Raw genomic sequence first — 18,825 nt, forward strand, 5'->3', positions numbered from 1 at the left:
CTATCAGCACCGAAATAAATATTAACGTTTTTTTGGATACAATTGGATACAATTTTACTTTAAGTTGGTGTCGTCGAACGTATCTCGCACAAAGAATTTCTATACACGATACGACTCAACGATTTAAAATGTCAACCGTATTAAATATGTTGTCAGACTGGTATTATCTAATCAGCCTTATTAAAACGTAAAGATTATTGTTCCTTCCTTTGATTCTTCTATATTCGAGATTACTAAATAATCACTTCGTGTAAGGACGAATCGACTGAAAATTTGTCTATTTTTAAATTTCTTTCTAATTATCATATCTTTGTTTGTATGTATTGTTAAAACAATAATTATCGACCTATACATAAATCTTATTTCTATGAATTCTAATAATCGTGTTTACAATTCTAGGGAAGTTTTCTTATCATCGTATCGTTTATGTAACTTGTTACAAATATGAAATTTGCAACATTTGCAAACAATATAGTTCCCGATAGGGACATTTACTTGACCTATAACAAATGTCGTCTCTTGTGCCAGCTGAAATCAATTACATATTTACCATGACCCTTTTATATCCATTCTCTCGTTACTCTGTCATTTTTAACATCCAGTTTGACTAACGATTATTATATTTCTTTTTGCCTCTAAGTTATGCTCGTAATTTCTCCTCTGGCTATTACTTTCTGCCAATCGAACCCCGATCAAAACCGGTTCCTAAATTTCGAGTCATTACAAAGCATGTATCTGTCCCACTGTTCTCTCTCTTTTCGCCTTTAGTGCCCTTTCAAACTCTTCTGTACGGTTCCATGGTCAAACACACGGAGTTCCAACTCTGATAGTGCGGCCTGGCTCAATTTCGTGGCGTATTAATTAATCGGAACGTGCTTCGACAGGCGTCGGTAAAACAGTTCGCGGATCTATCCGCTGGACGACGTTGTTCCGTTTTGCAAAGAGTATGTGTCAATAACAGGAACTGCCCTAAAGGAGAAACGCGTTTCAGTTTAACAATGACGACCCTAGTATATAAGCTCTCTTTGTGCGTGTGCACGCGCCAATGCGAGAGATCGTGTTTCCGTGTGGAAAAGGTCAAAAGATCGTCGAGAGGAAATCGTGTTACTGGCAATTAATCAATGGACAGACGTAGACGCGGCGATCTGCCGATTGTATAATACGAATTGATGACTCTTCTTCGCGAATCATGCTGAAAATCCATTTCTCTTTTTAGAGAGAAGTTAATTCCATATTTATTTCATATTCAAATATAAATTAAAAGACGTGGAACTAAATATAAATTTGGAAATTCCAAAACTTAGAAAATTGTAATTTATTTTTCAACTGAAACATTTGCATTCGACTTTAAAAATTACTTTTTGTAAACATTTTATATTTTATGCAAGAATTTGGATCGAATCTTCATTGGCTTTGGCATTTGGCTTCATAAAATACTTAAACGACTTCGTAAAAATTACAGTATCCGTAACGTTATAATAACTGTTGCTTAATTCTTAACAGATTAGCGAAGAATTCTATTTATCGACAATCAAGAAGAAAAGCCAAGAACCATTTTTATGCGTTCAAAAATATTGTGACAATGATGTTTACATCCATAGAAATGATAGTAGTGAGGTTTACACTGTATCGGTTTCGCAAATAGTTAGTTGCAATACTGGTAGGACACAAAAACAGTTCAACAACAAAAAGAGTTCCGTGAAGTCAAACACGTTAAAGCCACTTCGACGGCTAGGACAAATGAAGTGCTTATCGTTTCTCACAATTTCTCTCAATAATTCCTCGCTGGATCTAATGAAATTTTTTGCTGTCTCACCATTCTTGTCAGTCGCAATAATTTCTCCTCCTCTTCTATACGAAGAACATTTTTCAGTTAAATGTTCTTTTCTCCCCCCCCCCCCCCTCTCTCTTTCTTTCTTTCTCTTTATCTATCTATCTATCTCTCTATCTTTCCCCTCTTTCTCTCTCTTTCATTTTATCTTTATCTAGTCTCAAGAATTTTATTGTCGCGTTTTTAGCGACAATTAATTCCGCGGAATAAATAAAAGAATATTGCTTATTATCTTGAACCGTTTGAAAAAGCAGGACAAGCAGATCAGTAAATGTTTTAAGTGTACAATACTTTTTCTCCAACAGCTAAGAAATAGCTGAGGGATTAATAATTTTCTGCTTCTTCGTTGCGGCGTGCATGCTTGAGGAAATAACGGGGACTTGATGCTTTCGAATTTAATTTCTTTTCCTTATTAAATCATCCAACAAACAGTAAATCTTCTTTAATTCTTCGCGGTCCTACAGTATTATATGGAACATTTCGTTCCATTCTTTTGGCTTTTAGAATAGAAAACGTTAAATCTCTCACAGTGAAACTTTGTTAATTTAATCAAATGTGCATAAATGTTAATTTTGAAAATATGCAAGTATTAAGTTATTGATTACGAAAATATAAAAATGTAATTATTAATTACGGATAGATTCTGAAAGCGATTTATCGAGTATAATTAATTTAATAATATTCAAATTTCCATTGATCGAATATAAATCAACAGACTGCAGATACTTATGCAAATTCATGTTTTTATACAAAAAGTGGAGATTAGATGGAAATCGTTTACATCCTCTAAGCACTATAGTAACTAAGTTACACAGGCTATTTTCTATATTTTAGAAATACATAAAGTTCTACAGCTTATAAATCGTTAAACAGAATACCAAGTATGAAGAGTTAACTTGTTTCCCCAGCTATCAAAATTTTCATTTCATTTACTACTTAAATTTCATTTGCCAATTATTTCCGAATACCACACCCCCATTGATCCATTATCATCAAGCGAAGAATACGTCATAATTCTCTCTATTCTCCTAGACACAACAAACATACATAATGACCAGTATCAAAACTTGTTCCGCGCGTAACGATCACGTAACTATCCGTGCAATCACGATATTGCCAAGTCCGTTTCACACCTGGGAGCCCGTTTTCTATCTTCAACTTCATTCTGAATGACCCTCGATCGTTCAATCTGAAAATATCTTCGCGAAAGGACTTCGATATGGCGGCCAATCGAATGAAGAAAAAGAAGCGAAAGAGAGAAAAAAGATTACTTTCGACGAACGACTGACCGGTCTTTCTGTGTCTCCTTCAGCCAGTCGACCTTGAAACCAGCTGACAAGCCGAGGAAGAAGCAGCTATAGGATCGTTGGAAACGCGGGGGAGGAGGGGGGATTGCGCAATGCTTCGAAATACCATGACATCGGAACGCCCATTGTCGGACACCCTGCCACATCCTCAGGGTTCCTCTTTGTCTCGGCGAATTCGTAACGAGGAAGAGGATGAGCGAAGGAGTAGATAGAAAAAAAAAAGAAGAAACAACAAGAAAAAAGGAAACGTACAAGCCGACGCGCGGTTGCCTCTTCAACCCCTCTTCCACTTGTATATCTGCTCTTTATCTTCCTCTCTTTTTCACTCGCTCTCTAGGTCTCTTTGTATCTTTCGCAGGCAGAATGTCGGCCTGTCCGACGGATGAATTTATTTTCGTACACGCCTTTCGACTTCACCGACAAGAGATTTATGCGAGAATCGCGGTCCGTGGTGAACTTTTAAGCGCACCGGGGATTATTCATACCCCGCGGTTGCTCGATGAGGAATTAACGACGGGGGACGTGTTCGTTTTTCGGCTAAACGCGGAGGGGCTCGTGAAAAAATATATCCTCTATATTTCTTCTCTATTTCGTATTTTCGCCGCTATTCTTTTTAGTTTCCTGATTTTCGTGAAAGCGTTTTTCGAGAGCGAATCGTAAACTGCATCCTCCTCGCACATATACAGAATGTACTATGATATGTGAAGCTCAGAAGCAAAACGTACGATGCCATTGATATTTTATTAAAAATAATACGTAGATCAGAGCCTTCTTGCATAATAATTTACCAGTTGGTATTAGTGCATTAACAAATTACAGGTTGTAGATTATATTCTTTGTAATTTTACATGAAATGGGAAAAGGTGATCCGTAATTTGTAAACTTTGTTAAATTTCACTTGATTTGGTAACAAACCTATTACTATTATACAAAACAATTTATTAGTGCTAGTATATTAGTAATTTCTGATTCGTAATCTGTAAAATTTAACTAATAATATAAATTTAATTACGTTTAAAATTACGTTCTGTAACCGCGATACTCTGGCTGAAATAACTACTTTCACAGGACTATAATTTTGGAGGAGGCTCGACAGAAGTATGTAAAAAATATTCGCTGATATTCAAAATGCACAACTTTTCAAGCACTCTGAATTCCTTTTTAATCACGCAATCGCGAGTCGCGATGATGAGTCTGCGATTGCAAACCCTCTAGCGGCAAAATGAACAGATATCGAAGTTTCGGGGCAAGCTGCCTCTTTTAATCTCCTCTTCCATTAAACTTCGTTAAAATTGAAAACGAAATGTCTAGACTGGTGAAGTTGAAAAAATTTCTGTTATGAAAGTTCTGAAAAATTTGTCATTAACGTTAGAAAGAAGAGTGGGAAAGCTTTCGAGGATTTTTAATACAGGAATTTCGCCTAGTTGGAATGAATTGGTAGAGAGATTCACGAGGTTCCGATAATTCGTTACGTGCGATCGACCTTCGACTCATCGAGTGGCTTCGCTGATCGTCAGTTTGGCTGACGTGTTCTGTTCGATGTATGCTGTTTTATTAAATCGATCAGCGAACGTGCCCACCTCCCTTTTTGTCTTTGATTTCTATGCGACGCTGCGACGTTGCCGTCGTCTAACTTCTTCTGAATCATCTTGTTGCCTATCTTCTATCGTGACGTATCCAACGGCCATGCAAAGCTATTCCGAAGATAAATATTTCACCTCTGATTAATTATTATTATCGTATAATGTATTAGTACATTGTATTAAAGAAACATCTTATATGTAAATTATGTGATTCTTTAAGTAAGCTTTGGGTACAATGTTACTGAATAAGATGGTAACTGCATTCATTAGAGGGCGCTGCAGAAATACATTGACAGATGTAAGTACATTATTTGGACATCTATTCGTTACATTTATTGAAAGATACTACAAGCTTCATCTTATTTAGTGTTTTACGTTGTAAGCAGGATCTTATACATTTATGGGGAATTTAAGTGCGCAAAAATGTGCAGAATGTACAAGATACTAATATTGATAACCTATAATTTGTGGCTTTTAAAATTTTACTACTAATAAGGAATACTAATCCTACAGTCTGCGTGCTACATTCGTAAAGACAATTACCACTTTAAAACGGCGCCAAAAAATCGAATAACACCGTATAAACCACCGATACATTCATCAATAACACATAACCTTAATACCGGACCGATCGATACGATGGATACTGCAAACTTGCAAAAGATCGCTAAAATTCCACGGGCATCGTAGTGAGCTAATTAAAAAGTTTCCTATCCTTGGTTCATCCTCGATTAGAAGTAAACAGAAAAAGAGAAGGTCTTCTTGCTCTTAATTGATACTCGAATAACTCCCGATCTAAAGACAGAAACAAAAACCAAACTCAAAAAAGTGAACCCTATATTCTACGTATCCAACAAAACAGTAGAAAACAAAGAACGCAGAAGAACGAGCAAAAAAAACACGAATGAAACGCGTAGATATATGCGTAGTGTGTATTTGATCGTCGTGTAGCTGGAATTAAAAGCTTCGACACAGAGGAGAAGAAGCGAGAAAGAGAAAGACAGGAAGGCTAACTGTGCGCGAGAGTAGCGGGGGTTGGAGATGCGTCACCGGGAGGAGCGTGACTACCACCCTCGCCCTCCGTGGCTCTTTTGAAGGTCAAGGTTTCCCGCCCCTCTCCCTGTGTACGTGTATACGTGTACATGTACTTGTGCACATGTATATGTGTGTGCGAGCGTGGCAAGAGGATTATGAGGGGGTAAGAAGGGAGGTTGCAGGCGTAGAAGTGTTGGTGAACGAGGACGTGGCGAGGGGTAGATTGAGGTGTGCGTGGGTGGTTGGGGGTGTGTGCCAGGGGTGGCGAGATCCCGGTGCCCAGTATTTATAGCGCTTGCGAACCGGTCGATAGCGGATAGCGACACTGCGCAGTTGGGAAGCCCTCGTACCGAACACCAACCCTTCTCCCCTCTTCCTTTCCTCAATTCTGTCCTTGTCACTCTCGCTGTCTCTGTCAGCAGAGCCTAGCTTCGCCACCCCGTGTTCACCCTTTACCCGACCTCTTACTTGCTCGACCACCCCTTTCGCATCAAGGCTTTTTACTCCCTTTTTCTTGTGTACATTTTCTATCTTGCTCATTCTTTATTCGATTCTGTACATATATTTGGTTTTATCAGTCTTCTCTCTTTAAACTTAATTTTTTTTCTCCTTTCCTTTTTTCTGATGGTAATACGGAGCAATAGGAGAAAGGGAAAAAAGAGGGATGACTTTCCTCCGGGATATTGGTCATGGGTATGTACGTGGTGGGATGTAGTATACTCTCTCTCCTCTCTTCGCTCCAGGGGACGCGGAATGGTCGATATTGATATTGATTGGAAGTTTTTAGCGGCCGATGGTTTAGAAATTGCGCCTTCCCGAGCGTCAGAGGAACGCCATGGGGATCGTGTTTCGCCCGATGGATCGGGTAATCGCGTGACCTACCGAATGTTTTCAGGTTTCCTACAAGTATCGCCGTGCAAGATCTATTCTGTTTATCTCTAGTTTTTAAAACCCAAACGAATACCTTTGGCTCTTGTCTTTTCTTTCTCCTCTATTTCCTTTTTTGTAATCGCGGTAGCGTTTACTTGAATTTTAATCAATCAGGGGACCACGTTGTAATTCGTGGGATAGGTAATTATTTTGTACCAGAAACACTTTCGAGCTATTTAACAACAAAAGAAGCTTGTTCAATGTTAATAATTTCAATCGCAATTATCATAATTCATTAGCGTGTACGTATCGCTCTATTTCTGGAAGCTAGTTTATTGTTTATTTTATTAGTTTTAATATAGGATTATTTCAATTATTTTCTCGCTTTGGATATTTTTTCTTGGTTGACCTAATTCTTTCGTTATTAGGTTTATTATATTACAGAGATTAACGGTGCCTCGTAATATACGAGATTAATTACTCTGTGTGAAGTTCAGAATTAAATTATAAAATGATAGAGCTTAAATGACTCAAATACCCTTATCCTCACCCTGTATCTCCTTTGAGACACCAAGGTGGGAAACACTTCCGCTACGCAACTCAGTTCCCGGAAATACATGTTCTTAGCCAACGTTAGTGATCGTGTAAACTGTCCATTCCACGCGTATTCTAAGTATAGGGAGCTCGGGTCTATTTTCGCGGTAATTCATGATGTACGATATCGGAAAGTAAGCGGTGACTGGTAACGCTAAATAAAGGCGACCGATTATCGAGTATACTACTATTAATAAGAATCATTCGACTCGACGTTAATTGAGACTCCTACGTGTACATTCATTGGCAGAAAAACGATTAATAAGCTGGAGGGGTGGAGATAAACGACGCAGCTAACGAATCACGAACATCAATTTGCCAATCAGATTTTTCCGAAAAATTGAATCTCCGACTCCTCGACGCAAGTATTGATCATCGCGGAGGACAATCGTGAGCAATTGGAGTCTGATTGAAAGGTTAGTTTGGTTTTGATTAACTGTCCTATTGCGTCCGCTCATTCCTTTTTCCTTTCGAAAACTATTTGCATGAGCAAGATAACGATAGAATTTTTATCGAACTAAAGCGATCGAGGAGAATACAAAATGTTTTAGGAACTTTTTTAGAAACGTTCGAGAGAGTAAGGGAATTATAAAATTTTAGTCGCTATAAAAATGTCGAAGACAATTAGACATATCTGTTATCTTCCGCCGTAAAAAAATTCGATACCAAGTAAAGGAACTAAAAACAAGAATCTGGACAGTTAAAAAAGAAAGGAGATAACAGAGTACAGTTAGATAAAGAAACTCGTCTGGAAAAAGGTACGAGAAAGCGACGTATCAACTGTACCTGCCGCAGAGAGTAGAAAAGAGAGAGTACGTGGAATGATGGAAGATGACGAAGCAGCGGTAGAGTATGAGTGAAACAACGAAGAGGAGAAGAGGGAGGTCAGAGGGTTGCTGAGCGCCGCCCCTCTTGTAGTGGGGAGAAAATCTATCGCCATCTTTGTTCAACCGCCGGGATACACAGGAGGGTTGGTACCCCTACTCGCTACTTTCACCGTGAACTAGGGAAAGACAGTCTTCTAAGGGGAAGAACAGACAAGAACAGAATGATCGTGTGGGCGTTACTGCAGAGGAAGATGGAAGCTGTTTAACGCAACAGAGAGGCAAGACGATGGAGATCGGTGGCTAGAAAGGAAGCATAAAAGAGGGATAGAGAGTGAAAAGAGGGTGTAAGAGGGACAATAGAGAGGGATAGCGTTTCGTGCGTTTCGTTGGAGAACTCTAACTACCGGCCGACCGTAAAGGTCGGCGTTGCGTTTTCTTTCTTCCTCTCCAAGTCTTTTTTTTTTTTTTGTTGCTTTATTTCTCCCCTTCGTGGTCGTCTTTCGTCGAATCGTCACATCCTTTAACGACGAGCCAGCTGGTAGCAACCGTTACGTGTTTCTGGGACTCGGTGTACTGTTCTCCACTGGTGCACGAGGTGTTTCCGGTTAATTTTTTTTTTGCCTTAAAAGATCTTACTTTCTAGTAAAATAACTTTGGAATCGTTGCAATAAGATTCAAGTTTACGGTGTTAAATGGATGACGGTTAGAATGTGAAGAATGTTAGAAAAAAGAAACGTTACGAAAGAGGAAGATTAGAAAGAGAAACGGAAATCCTGGAGGAGAAACGGAAACGCGGCAGTCTCATGGAAAATGTGTCATTTTCTGTCCTTCTCGGCTGGCAAGGAAATTTAAAGGGACCGCGAAGAATGGGGGCAGGAGGGGGTAGGATTGTGTGCCGGGATGGTGAAGGTGAGAGGGTAGTTAAAGGATGAAATAGAGTGGGATGGAGGGGCGACGGAGAAATTGAGTCTGGTTCCTCGTATCTCGTTCGCCGCGCCCCGTGCCATTAGTTGACCATGAAGAGTATCGTTACGAATCTCTCCCTCTAGAGGACCAGCTGACAGCCTCACTCGACCAAGTGAAACTATCTACAAGTGAAACAAATCAGTGTTCATCGTTTACCATTCTACAGTAAAGCTTTGCAACGAAATAAACAACGAAGGAATTGACCGCGAAGAAAGAAAAAAGAATATTCAAGGAACCACGCCATAAAATAGGATATATTACGGAACAGAGGCTTCCTTATTGCGAGGAGACGGGGTAGATATTTTTAACGAGTCTTTATTAACACCGGTTTCTCCGCGTTAACTCCAATTAGTCTGCACAAAAGCAAGGAAAACCTCATCTCGATTTTTCTTACTGGTATCTTACATAAGGAGCAATTCCTGTTGACTCAATGTTTAAAGAAATATGCATACTATAAAGCAGGAGAAAAGAAGGTATTGTCAGAGGAGAGAAAGAACGAGGATGACGAAGATATCCTGCGGAACGTGTATGGAAGTATATGTATACCTATCCAGTGGCGGAGGGTCCGCCAGGACCAGCCAGCGAAAACCACCCCTCTTGCCCTTTCCAGTGAAGCGAAAACACACAGAGGGAGCTAGAGTGCGACAGGTGGAGAACAAGGATGAGGATGGAAGAGGAGGGATAGGAGGGATGGGCATTTCGGGGTAGCGAAGGAGAAAGAGGCTAGTCGTGTTTGGCTCGTGCGACGAGCGCATGAGAGCGACGAGGAGGGTCTTTGGAGGCGATGGTGAAGAGGATGGTGGCCGGTGTTCGGTGGACGAAGAGGGGAAGGATTAGAGGGTGAGAGTTAGGGGCGACGTAGTGGGGGATAGAGGCTGGTTCCGTGCGTTTCGTTGGAGAACTCGTACCACTGGGCGACCGTAAAGGTCGTCGTTGCTCTCTCTCCACGTCGGCACATAGAAGTCGAGCAGCTGGCAGCAACGTCAGCAACGAGGAACGGATCAGTCCACCGTGTGCCAGCCTCGAGGTCCGTGTTTCTCTCTCTCCCTCTTTTTCTCTCTGTCTGGATCCTTTGATCATCGTTCGCGGTGTGGAGAGGCCTGCTCCGAATAATACACGATACGATTATCGATACACGAATTTCATCGAGTATATACTTTCTTTTTTTCCTCCGTTCTTATTCTGTTCTCGTATAAGAAGTAATTTAAAGTTCTACTGGCTCTGACCATGGAGAAGATGAAACGAAAGGATTTCGAAGAAAAGAATACAAGTTGCCGTTTGAGAATGAAGTTGCTGGAAGATATTGCGCGATTGGGATTGGATCTCGACGATTGGACAATCTATAGAGAAATTATATATTTGAGAGGATTGGTAGAAGAGAAGGAAGGATTTAAAGAAAATCAGCTGTCAAGGTGGCTGTCGTCGTTCACGCGATCATGGAATTACTGTCAACGATCGACCGTGGCGATTAGCGTGAGTAATTGGAGGAAGCTAGGATGTAGACGATCACATAGATGGAAAATGTCTGTTTTCCCTTCAACCGCTATGTTGTTTCGACTACGAGCGGTCAATTCATGATTTGTGTGCGAAGCATATTGTTGTACAGCCAACATTGTGTTCGATGATCATCGAATATTTTTCGATCGTTAGAAACGAAACACGTAACATGATTTGCGTATGACCTATGCTTGCATCATTTTCTTTATTATCATGAGATATTCTACCGTAGTCACTCCGTTTTTCATTATCTAGCTGTTCTATCATCCTCACGTTCATAGCCTCAGGTTTTCTTTGATATATGTATTTCTTGGGAAGTTATTGCACAACCGGAAAACGCGAATTAAACGTGTAAATACGAAACGTGCCGCCGTTGACGAGTATTTGCACTCCATTGTCTCCACGTCTTCGCTCCCCTTTTCCGTTTGGCCGGGTTCGTTCGCGATTTTGTCGCGTCGTCGATCTCCAGTCGTCATCAGATTAATTTCCAATTTTCGTGAAATCCTTTGTTTTTCAGCGTGCAACGTTTCGTTATCGTAACATAACTGCTTATCGATGAAATTAACATCGGTTGGACTTTGAATTCGTCATAAAATTCAACAAAGAAATGTTTCATTTACCTCAAACCAGATTTTTATTAAGGCACTTTTATACAGAAAATTATCTACATATAGTTTATATTTCTTTGCTGTTTGCAATAGGACTGAAGTAACGTTTACAGTGCAATACATATACATACATATTTAACTTTAAACGTATTGCATTTTTACATCGAAGTAAATTAATGAGAAATAACGAGAATAATTGCGGCAGTTAACATATCGTCAAACATTTTACGAGCTTGTCGACGGAGCAGATTGAAGCGTTGTGTACTTAAAATGTACACTGAGTCACGTCGTCGAAAGACATTTCATTAATTCACGCAAATCCGATGTGAACAATGCGATACATACAAATTAGGCCCGTCCCTGGGCGATTTCTCGTGAACGAACGCATCAACGGTCAAATACCGTTCTCCAACCGCAAGATAATAATCCTAACATTAACTGTGACACTCCAAAAAATTTTATGAAAAGATGATTCATGTTCACCTAAAAACGCTTCATATTTCATGACTTCACTTCATATCTTTTTATATATTTCATTTTATTTATTTCACATAGAAATGTTTAACATAGTTAAGAAACTCAAATTTCAATTTCAGCATTAGAGAAATTAATAGATAATAATTTTAACATCATTCTAGTTGAATGGAAAAATTCTATTAAAAATACATGCATACTTCATATAGAGTAGAAGGACTCGGATTATTAAGCGTATTAATAGATAATAATTCTCACACCACTAAAACCATTCCAAAAGTTCTGTCAAAAAATATTTCATATTATAAAAGTCGTTTGTACATTCAAAGAGACTTAAATCACAACTGTATCATTAAGAAGATCATTTTGTCAATCTAAGTTGTCGTTTCGCGACCTTAAATCAACCTGTCTACAGCGTTCTCGTTTCATTTTCCCGCGATGCAATTTCATTTCGGTGGACGTCTGTTATTTCATGCTCTACCGCTGAATTATACTATCGTATTACTACTTTGTGTACCTGGTCGCGTTCCACGGTTCGCGTTTGATACGTGTAATCTAAGAAAATCGTATCTTCAGGGCAGACGACGCGAAGAAGTTCCAAAGTACGTTTGAAATTGCCGCGTGAAGCGGACGGGTCCATTGCAATGATCGACGCGGTGATGCAGCTCTGATCTTATTGGCCAATTCACAGCGGCGAGTACAATGGCGTAGGGAAGACGAAGTGCCCGTGCAAGGACGAATTATGTAATTGAAGCGAGATACAGCTTAACGTCGCTAATAACGAATTATTTGTTCGAGCGCGAACGAAAATCAGGTGATTCTAGCTGGAACTGTTCCCGTAACAAAACATCTGGTATAGCATTGCTGAAGTGTGTTCGAAGTTTCAAGGACATCTTGTTTACGATTTGTGGGTCGTAATCCCAGATCGATATTCAATACCTTGCAACGTATAATTGAATTTTTCTTTGTTTATACGCATCTTCAATAAATTTAAATGCCAAGATATTATTATACAAAATATGATAGTGACATGTTATATTAACATTGTAAAACATTTTAAACTTCACCCTATTACTTAATTTTATGTCATGCTGGTAAAAGTCAAATGAATAATACAATAAAAATGAAAAATTTTCTTCGATTAATTAGAAAGAACGCTGCATTCGAGCGCAAAGTTTTGGGTATGTTGACAAAAAGAGAGTCACGAACAAAGCAGGGAAATGTATACGTATTTCTCCTGGGCAATTATTTACGTGAACTTAGATAAAAGCTCGCCACAAGTACACGTGTCAAGTGGAGCGCGCGCGGTCGCATATATCAACTACGCGTTCTCCAAAACTGTGTACAATGATGTACGGACAATGCGAAAAAGACCTGCGAGGCTACCTCGGGGCGAGCCAACGATTGTCGGTTTTTTGTCGAGATCAAAGGTGTCCCGTAGCTTCAGCTATGTATAGTATACAGACAGTGCGAGGCACGCCTTGCGAGGCAGCCTTGTTGGTCTGTCTCGTACTCTCTGTACACTTTACATATATAGCTTAAACGAACGTTCGAACCCTCCTCGTCGCCTATATGGGCGAGTTTCACGAATGTCGGCTCGGACGATAAATTCGTATCGTGAATCAAATGCGATTGGCTAGCTGACAGTGACGTCAAGCCGGTGGGCAGCCGTCAAGTGGCAAGGCTGTGTCGCGTTCACTAGAGATTTGTAAAAATTCGCTTCCTTTTCTTCCCTTCTCTCCCCGATCTTTCATAATCGGAACCTATTATTACGACGATACAACGACAAATTTACCGAAGACTATGAATCATCTATGGCTGACGCAAACGTCACGTGATGGCTTAGTTTTTTTTTCAGGAAACATAATGTGTTGCCTCCAGTTAGAATTAATCGGATTCCGCGTCTCTCTTTTGCGTATATTCTCGATATTTGCATGTGTATTTGAGATATACGAGTGTGTACACACGTAACATTTATCTAACGATGACAACTTTCCCGTTTCTTTTTTCCGGTTTCCTTGGCTGGGCGGCGATCGATGATGGGTGGATGCAGTGAGCAGGCTCCATTGCGAGTCCGAGTCCTTCAAAATGGACTTGATCCTGGACATCAACTGCTGGCTTTACCCTATGGAACTCGGTGAGTATCCTTCTACGATTTTTATTTTTAATATGAGACAACATCAAGATAATTGGACCACAACTATAATTGAGGATATTATTAGTAGATATAGTGGATTAAAGAACTATTAGCATTTTTCTGAAATATTTTGGTACACTGAAATAAGATGTATATCAATAACAAAGAAGAATTAAAATTTTTATTTCATTAAATTTCATTTTTTTCTTTTAATTTAAAGTTAAAGAAGAATTTTAAGAAAAATTTTCATAATTAAACAAATATTTTATAATCTCAAAGTATAACCCAGCTATTGTCAAATATAACTTCAACCAGATAGAGTAGCTTCACGAAAACCACTTCTCTTGATAAAAAACATATGGTCCTCATTATACCATGTGTCGACCAATGTGACAAATCCAGCGATGATCAACGACGTTAAATTCTCTAACGGACAAAAATATTTTCGACCCGAAGCTATACATGCTTGAAGATATGTAGTGTGCTCTATTTAAACTTGTCAGAGTTTAAGAATTCTAATTTCACAAAAGAAGGTACCGGTTATATAGGACGAGTTCCACGCGTAATTAATGACCGTCGTTTTTAGACTTACTTTCTTGCCAATGGTAAAATTTCATCTGCTTATATTATAATTTTCACTTGACAACTTTGTCGAGAGGGAAAAATACTTAAACAACGTCTGTTGGCAAAGGGACGACTTAGATCGCATGAAAATTCTGTTTGCTATAGCACAGAGGCGCTGTCAGGAGCTCTTAGGTGTTTGTTTACATCGCGCGCGGCTCGCAACTTTGCGTGCGTACACTTGTTCGATATATGTATGTAGTCACGGTCTGTAAATGTTGCAAGATAAATATTGAGTTTACCATCTCCTTTAATTCGACGTAGTGTCTAAAAGTTTCATCATCGTTGTGAAGTACATATTTTCACGATTCAAGTCGTGCCATGGAAAAGCAAAATTTTAACTTAGAATTATATGTATATTTAGTAACTTAAATTCAATTTTGTTTCATGTATTGCGAGAAAATTTTTGATGATATTGTTTCGATTAGAAGGAACATAATTTAATACGTTTTTTATCTTCCACAAAGGAAGCGATACCCCTACTTTTAATCAAAGCAGGAGCGATATCAGTAAAAACGATCAGTAATTACTGCGAATACGTAGACCAGATATTATCGAACGTTCGATAAATGTACGAAGCTAAAATACATTCTATCGGGGCTACAAACAATACTATATTATACGACATTGTTTGTTACGCTTGTCTATTTTCATTCCGGCGACCAAAACATACGTAAAGATGTGAATTCCAAAGCGTAGAATGAAATATATCTTCGTTTATAAAAGTGGCGGAGCAGGTGGAGCGAATTTGGCAACCGCGGCGATATTTAGAAATTTCTATTTTCCTTCTTGAGCGAATTTCGGGTACCGCCCGTTTTCCGGTTGTGCAACGAATGCCAAAATCATTGATGCGCTAAAATTGTTCCATGTTTTCCCCCATTTGTGAGCAGAAACTCATAATAAAGCGTATTTGAGGCCTGAGATAGTGTACAAATTTGTTGTAAAAGTTAGAAGATAGATGATACGATTGTTTTATCACGCATGATTGATATCGAAGAAATTTATATAAACGGCTCGTCATATTTGGCACTTTGGTAAACACGACACGTGTTTCGTGCTAAAAGACACACGTGCTGTTCCACGCGTGTCTTTTTATTCTTGTGGTTCTACCACTTCTTGGTTTAGACGTGCGAAGGACGACCTTGGTTAATGGACACTGACGGAACGTGTTCCGCACAGCTCGAAGCGAGTTGCTGCTGGCCTACTGTGTACTTACAACTTTCAAGGTGACTTCTTTTGCTTTTTTTGTGCCAACGAACTGTTTTCGTCTACGACCTCGTCGTGTTTAGGACACGTGAGCCGTCCACTTTTGGATGTGGAGATACGACGTATTTTCGTCTTTCTTTTTTTTTTTTTTTTTTTTTTTTTTTAAAGAAACACGTCTCTATCGTCATTTAGTTTTAGTTTCTTCAACGTCGCTCCTTTATGAATTCCGTGTCTTTGAAAAGCTGCTGGAGCTTACGGCGACGCGGACGTGCAAAGCGACGCGACGTCTATATCTCCACGTGTAAGTTGATGCTAAAGGTCGTCCGCTTGGTTAGTGTTCTTACTACTGCCGTTCATTCGCGTAACAACTGTGTCATTAGTGGAAGAGGAGGAAAAAGTATTTGGTAACTACTGAAATACGTTGTACATATTATATTCGATATATGCAATGAGAATCAAGTTATTAGAAAATTTCTGGACATTTCCAAATTCGACTTAAATTTGTTTTCGATTCGAGACGAATCAGTCTGATGAAAAAGCAGCACGTGTAATATAATGTATATTAGATTCGTAAATGCCCAAGGCCACGTCACGCTGCAGCAAACCTCTAACCCCTCCTTCCTCCAAATATCGTCATTTTGACTCGGCTCACGGACAGTTCTGGATGTATCTCGTTGATTCGGGCGTTGCAGAGGGAGTGGGTGCGTCACACCCACCGGTAGCAAGGAAGGGAGAAAGAGGTGGGGTGCACCGCATCGTCGATCCACCCCTGCCTATTCACTATGTTTACAGATTCATATCCTGTTTCCTTGTTGCTACTCTGAGAATGGTGTTTCCTTCTACGTCTTTCTTGTAACCCTCGATCAACTTCAGTGTTGTATAGTTCAATTTATCTCTTTTATTATATTACCTACTATGTTGTAGTATTGCAGAAACAATAAAATGAAGTCATAAATATATATTAAATACATACATACTAATTCTAGAAGTTCGTATTATAATATAACTAAGAAGTTTTATTCGTGTAAAAATAAGTCTTATAGATATAACGTAATCTGTAGCATAATCGAAATCTACATAGTAAAAAAGGAATGGAGATCGTTGGTTTACAGCTGGCGAGGAGCAAAGAGGCGGGATGGATTTTGCAGGAAGGAGCTTGTCGATCGTGCAGAATAGAGCGCGTGGAATTGTGTTGGAAGGGGAACGAAGGTTAGTCCATAGGGCCAGGCAGTCCCGCTGTATTGACGCGCGGCGCACAGGCTTGCGCGAGATGACGCAATCTGCCTCCCATGCGCCCCGCTTTGCCCGTACCACATTCTACTCCCCACTCTGTTCCCCGCCGCTCGTATTCCACTCCTCTCTCCCGCTTCAGCCGGCAGCTCCCATAAGTTCAATGCCAAGGTCAAAACGTCCACGACTCGTAGCCGTGTCGGTCGCGATACTCGTTCGCCGAGAGAAGAAGCGGTTTGTGTGTGTGTTCGTCCGTACTCTCTTCTCTGATCGTGTGCTGCCTTGCTTTTGGTGGTATCACTCGTCGTCGTCGTCGTCGTCGTCGTCGTCGTCGTCGTTGTTGTTGTCATTGTCGTCGTTGTCGTCGTTGTCGCCGTGGTCGTGGTCGTTATTGTCGTCGTTTTCGTGGTCGTCGTCGTTATCTTCGTTGTCGTCGTCGTCGTCATCGCTATCTGTCGTTTCATCGAGCGTGTATTCGCGTTCACGCGCGCTTTTTCCGCCGGTTACTTCGTAGCCGGCAAGCGCTACGTGCCACCGTCTTCATTGTGTGCACGCAGTTCGTTTCGCACCGTGCGACTAACCTATATCACATTACGCACGGACATGTTGAATTACATGAAATTAAGGTGTGTTACGGATTACGCAGTGAGAAGGAGCATGTCGACTGCGAAGGCAATGGAAAAGGGATGGGGCTCTGCAAATCGTCATAATGTAAACGTTATATGTGGTTACCCGAGGAATGCAGTTGTAGCAGTGTGCTGGCAATCGCCTTGAGCTGTAGGCAAGATTATGATGCAGGTGCGTGAATATTGAAATAGAGAACGAAAGTTACCCTGTGCGGAAAATGCGGATGCGCGATCATATCAAGAATGGATATAAACTATCGTTGAATTCTCTCTTCCTCTCCACTGTGCTTAATGTCGTGAGACAAGATGGCGGTTTTCGATAGACCCTGGAACACGTTAAAGCTTTCGTACGCGGGGGTGGTCGATGTTGCTGAATGTGTTATGTCGTATTATTATCTTTCAAAATGTCTTTCGTTGTTTTCAATGTAAAATAAAGCTTTATTTAAGCATTTAGTAATATCGGATTGTAATGTAATACCGCTAATTTTGTCTACCATATTTTATCGTATATATACCGTATTGACGTTTCAAATATTTATAACGCAGTGCAGTTTTGTAAATCGCTTTCGAAAACAACCGTGTTCTAGGAACGCCTAAATTTAGTTTAAAGTATTAATATGCGTCTTTGGTGCAAGGGAATTAACGATACGCGTTACTGTCAATGTCAAGGTTAATGCTGTAAATCACGCGAGCCCATATCCTTCGCTCGGTTCGCATTGGTTGTAATATGGCTGGGGTTGATAATATGGTCCTGTATCGCTCAACTAGATAATCTATAATCGTTATACCATTATCGTGATGTAAGCCTGACCCCACAGACATCTCGTAACATGATCAATTGGTTATGTAGATTTTTCTAACTCCGTTTTCATTCGTCGTTTCTTTGTGTCCTCCTCGACATTGCCACGGCCGGTAATATCGATTACCATACTATATCTATCATCGACATAGTATAGAATTCTAACCTTGACCCTTGTTCTCTGGGATTCTTACGTGCGAGCTTCGCGGCGCTTTCTATTTAATCGAATAGGTGTAATAGAGAAGTGGTATGTTTCATTCAACTACGTGTTTAATGTAATTCCACTGATAATGTAATTACGTTGACAACTTTGTCCTTTTCATTTAGTGCCCCAGTTTTCTATGTCGCTAGTAGTCCTATTCCCTGTATAGGTTAACCTCTCCCCATGCATCCCTTCCTTTCGATCTCCCTACTTTCCATCTTTCACCCCTTTCCTTCCCTACTATGTGATTATTCAACGATCCATTCCGAATACGCATTATACTTACATATATTCTTTAAGGATTGTTTCCTTTTGTGAAATATCTTATTCTATCTTGTTACAATATATTAATATTCCTTTTTATTATAACAGTTTCAACATGAAAAATTCTTTGATATTTATATAATATAAA

The 18,825-nt window shown here is 39.8% G+C and overlaps 1 protein-coding gene across 5 annotated transcripts in view; it reads left to right on the plus strand.

The window, feature by feature from the left end:
* Rpb8 (DNA-directed RNA polymerases I, II, and III subunit Rpb8) overlaps window positions 1–18,825 on the plus strand; it is a 72,087-nt gene that overhangs the window by 17,802 nt on the left and 35,460 nt on the right. For 2 of the 5 annotated variants that reach the window (XM_033339032.2, XM_076624113.1), the window contains exon 2: window positions 13,646–13,729. In XM_033339032.2, the coding sequence (XP_033194923.1) occupies window positions 13,646–13,729 (84 nt within the window). Of the gene's footprint in view, window positions 1–7,615; window positions 7,637–10,086; window positions 10,487–13,645; window positions 13,730–17,102; window positions 17,585–18,825 lie in introns of those variants that run through there. The other 3 variants (XM_076624115.1, XM_076624114.1, XM_033339033.2) reach the window with 3 other exon arrangements.

Source organism: Bombus vancouverensis, chromosome 14 (genome assembly GCF_051014615.1).
Source record: "Bombus vancouverensis nearcticus chromosome 14, iyBomVanc1_principal, whole genome shotgun sequence".
In the NCBI taxonomy this organism is placed as follows: domain Eukaryota; kingdom Metazoa; phylum Arthropoda; class Insecta; order Hymenoptera; family Apidae; genus Bombus; species Bombus vancouverensis.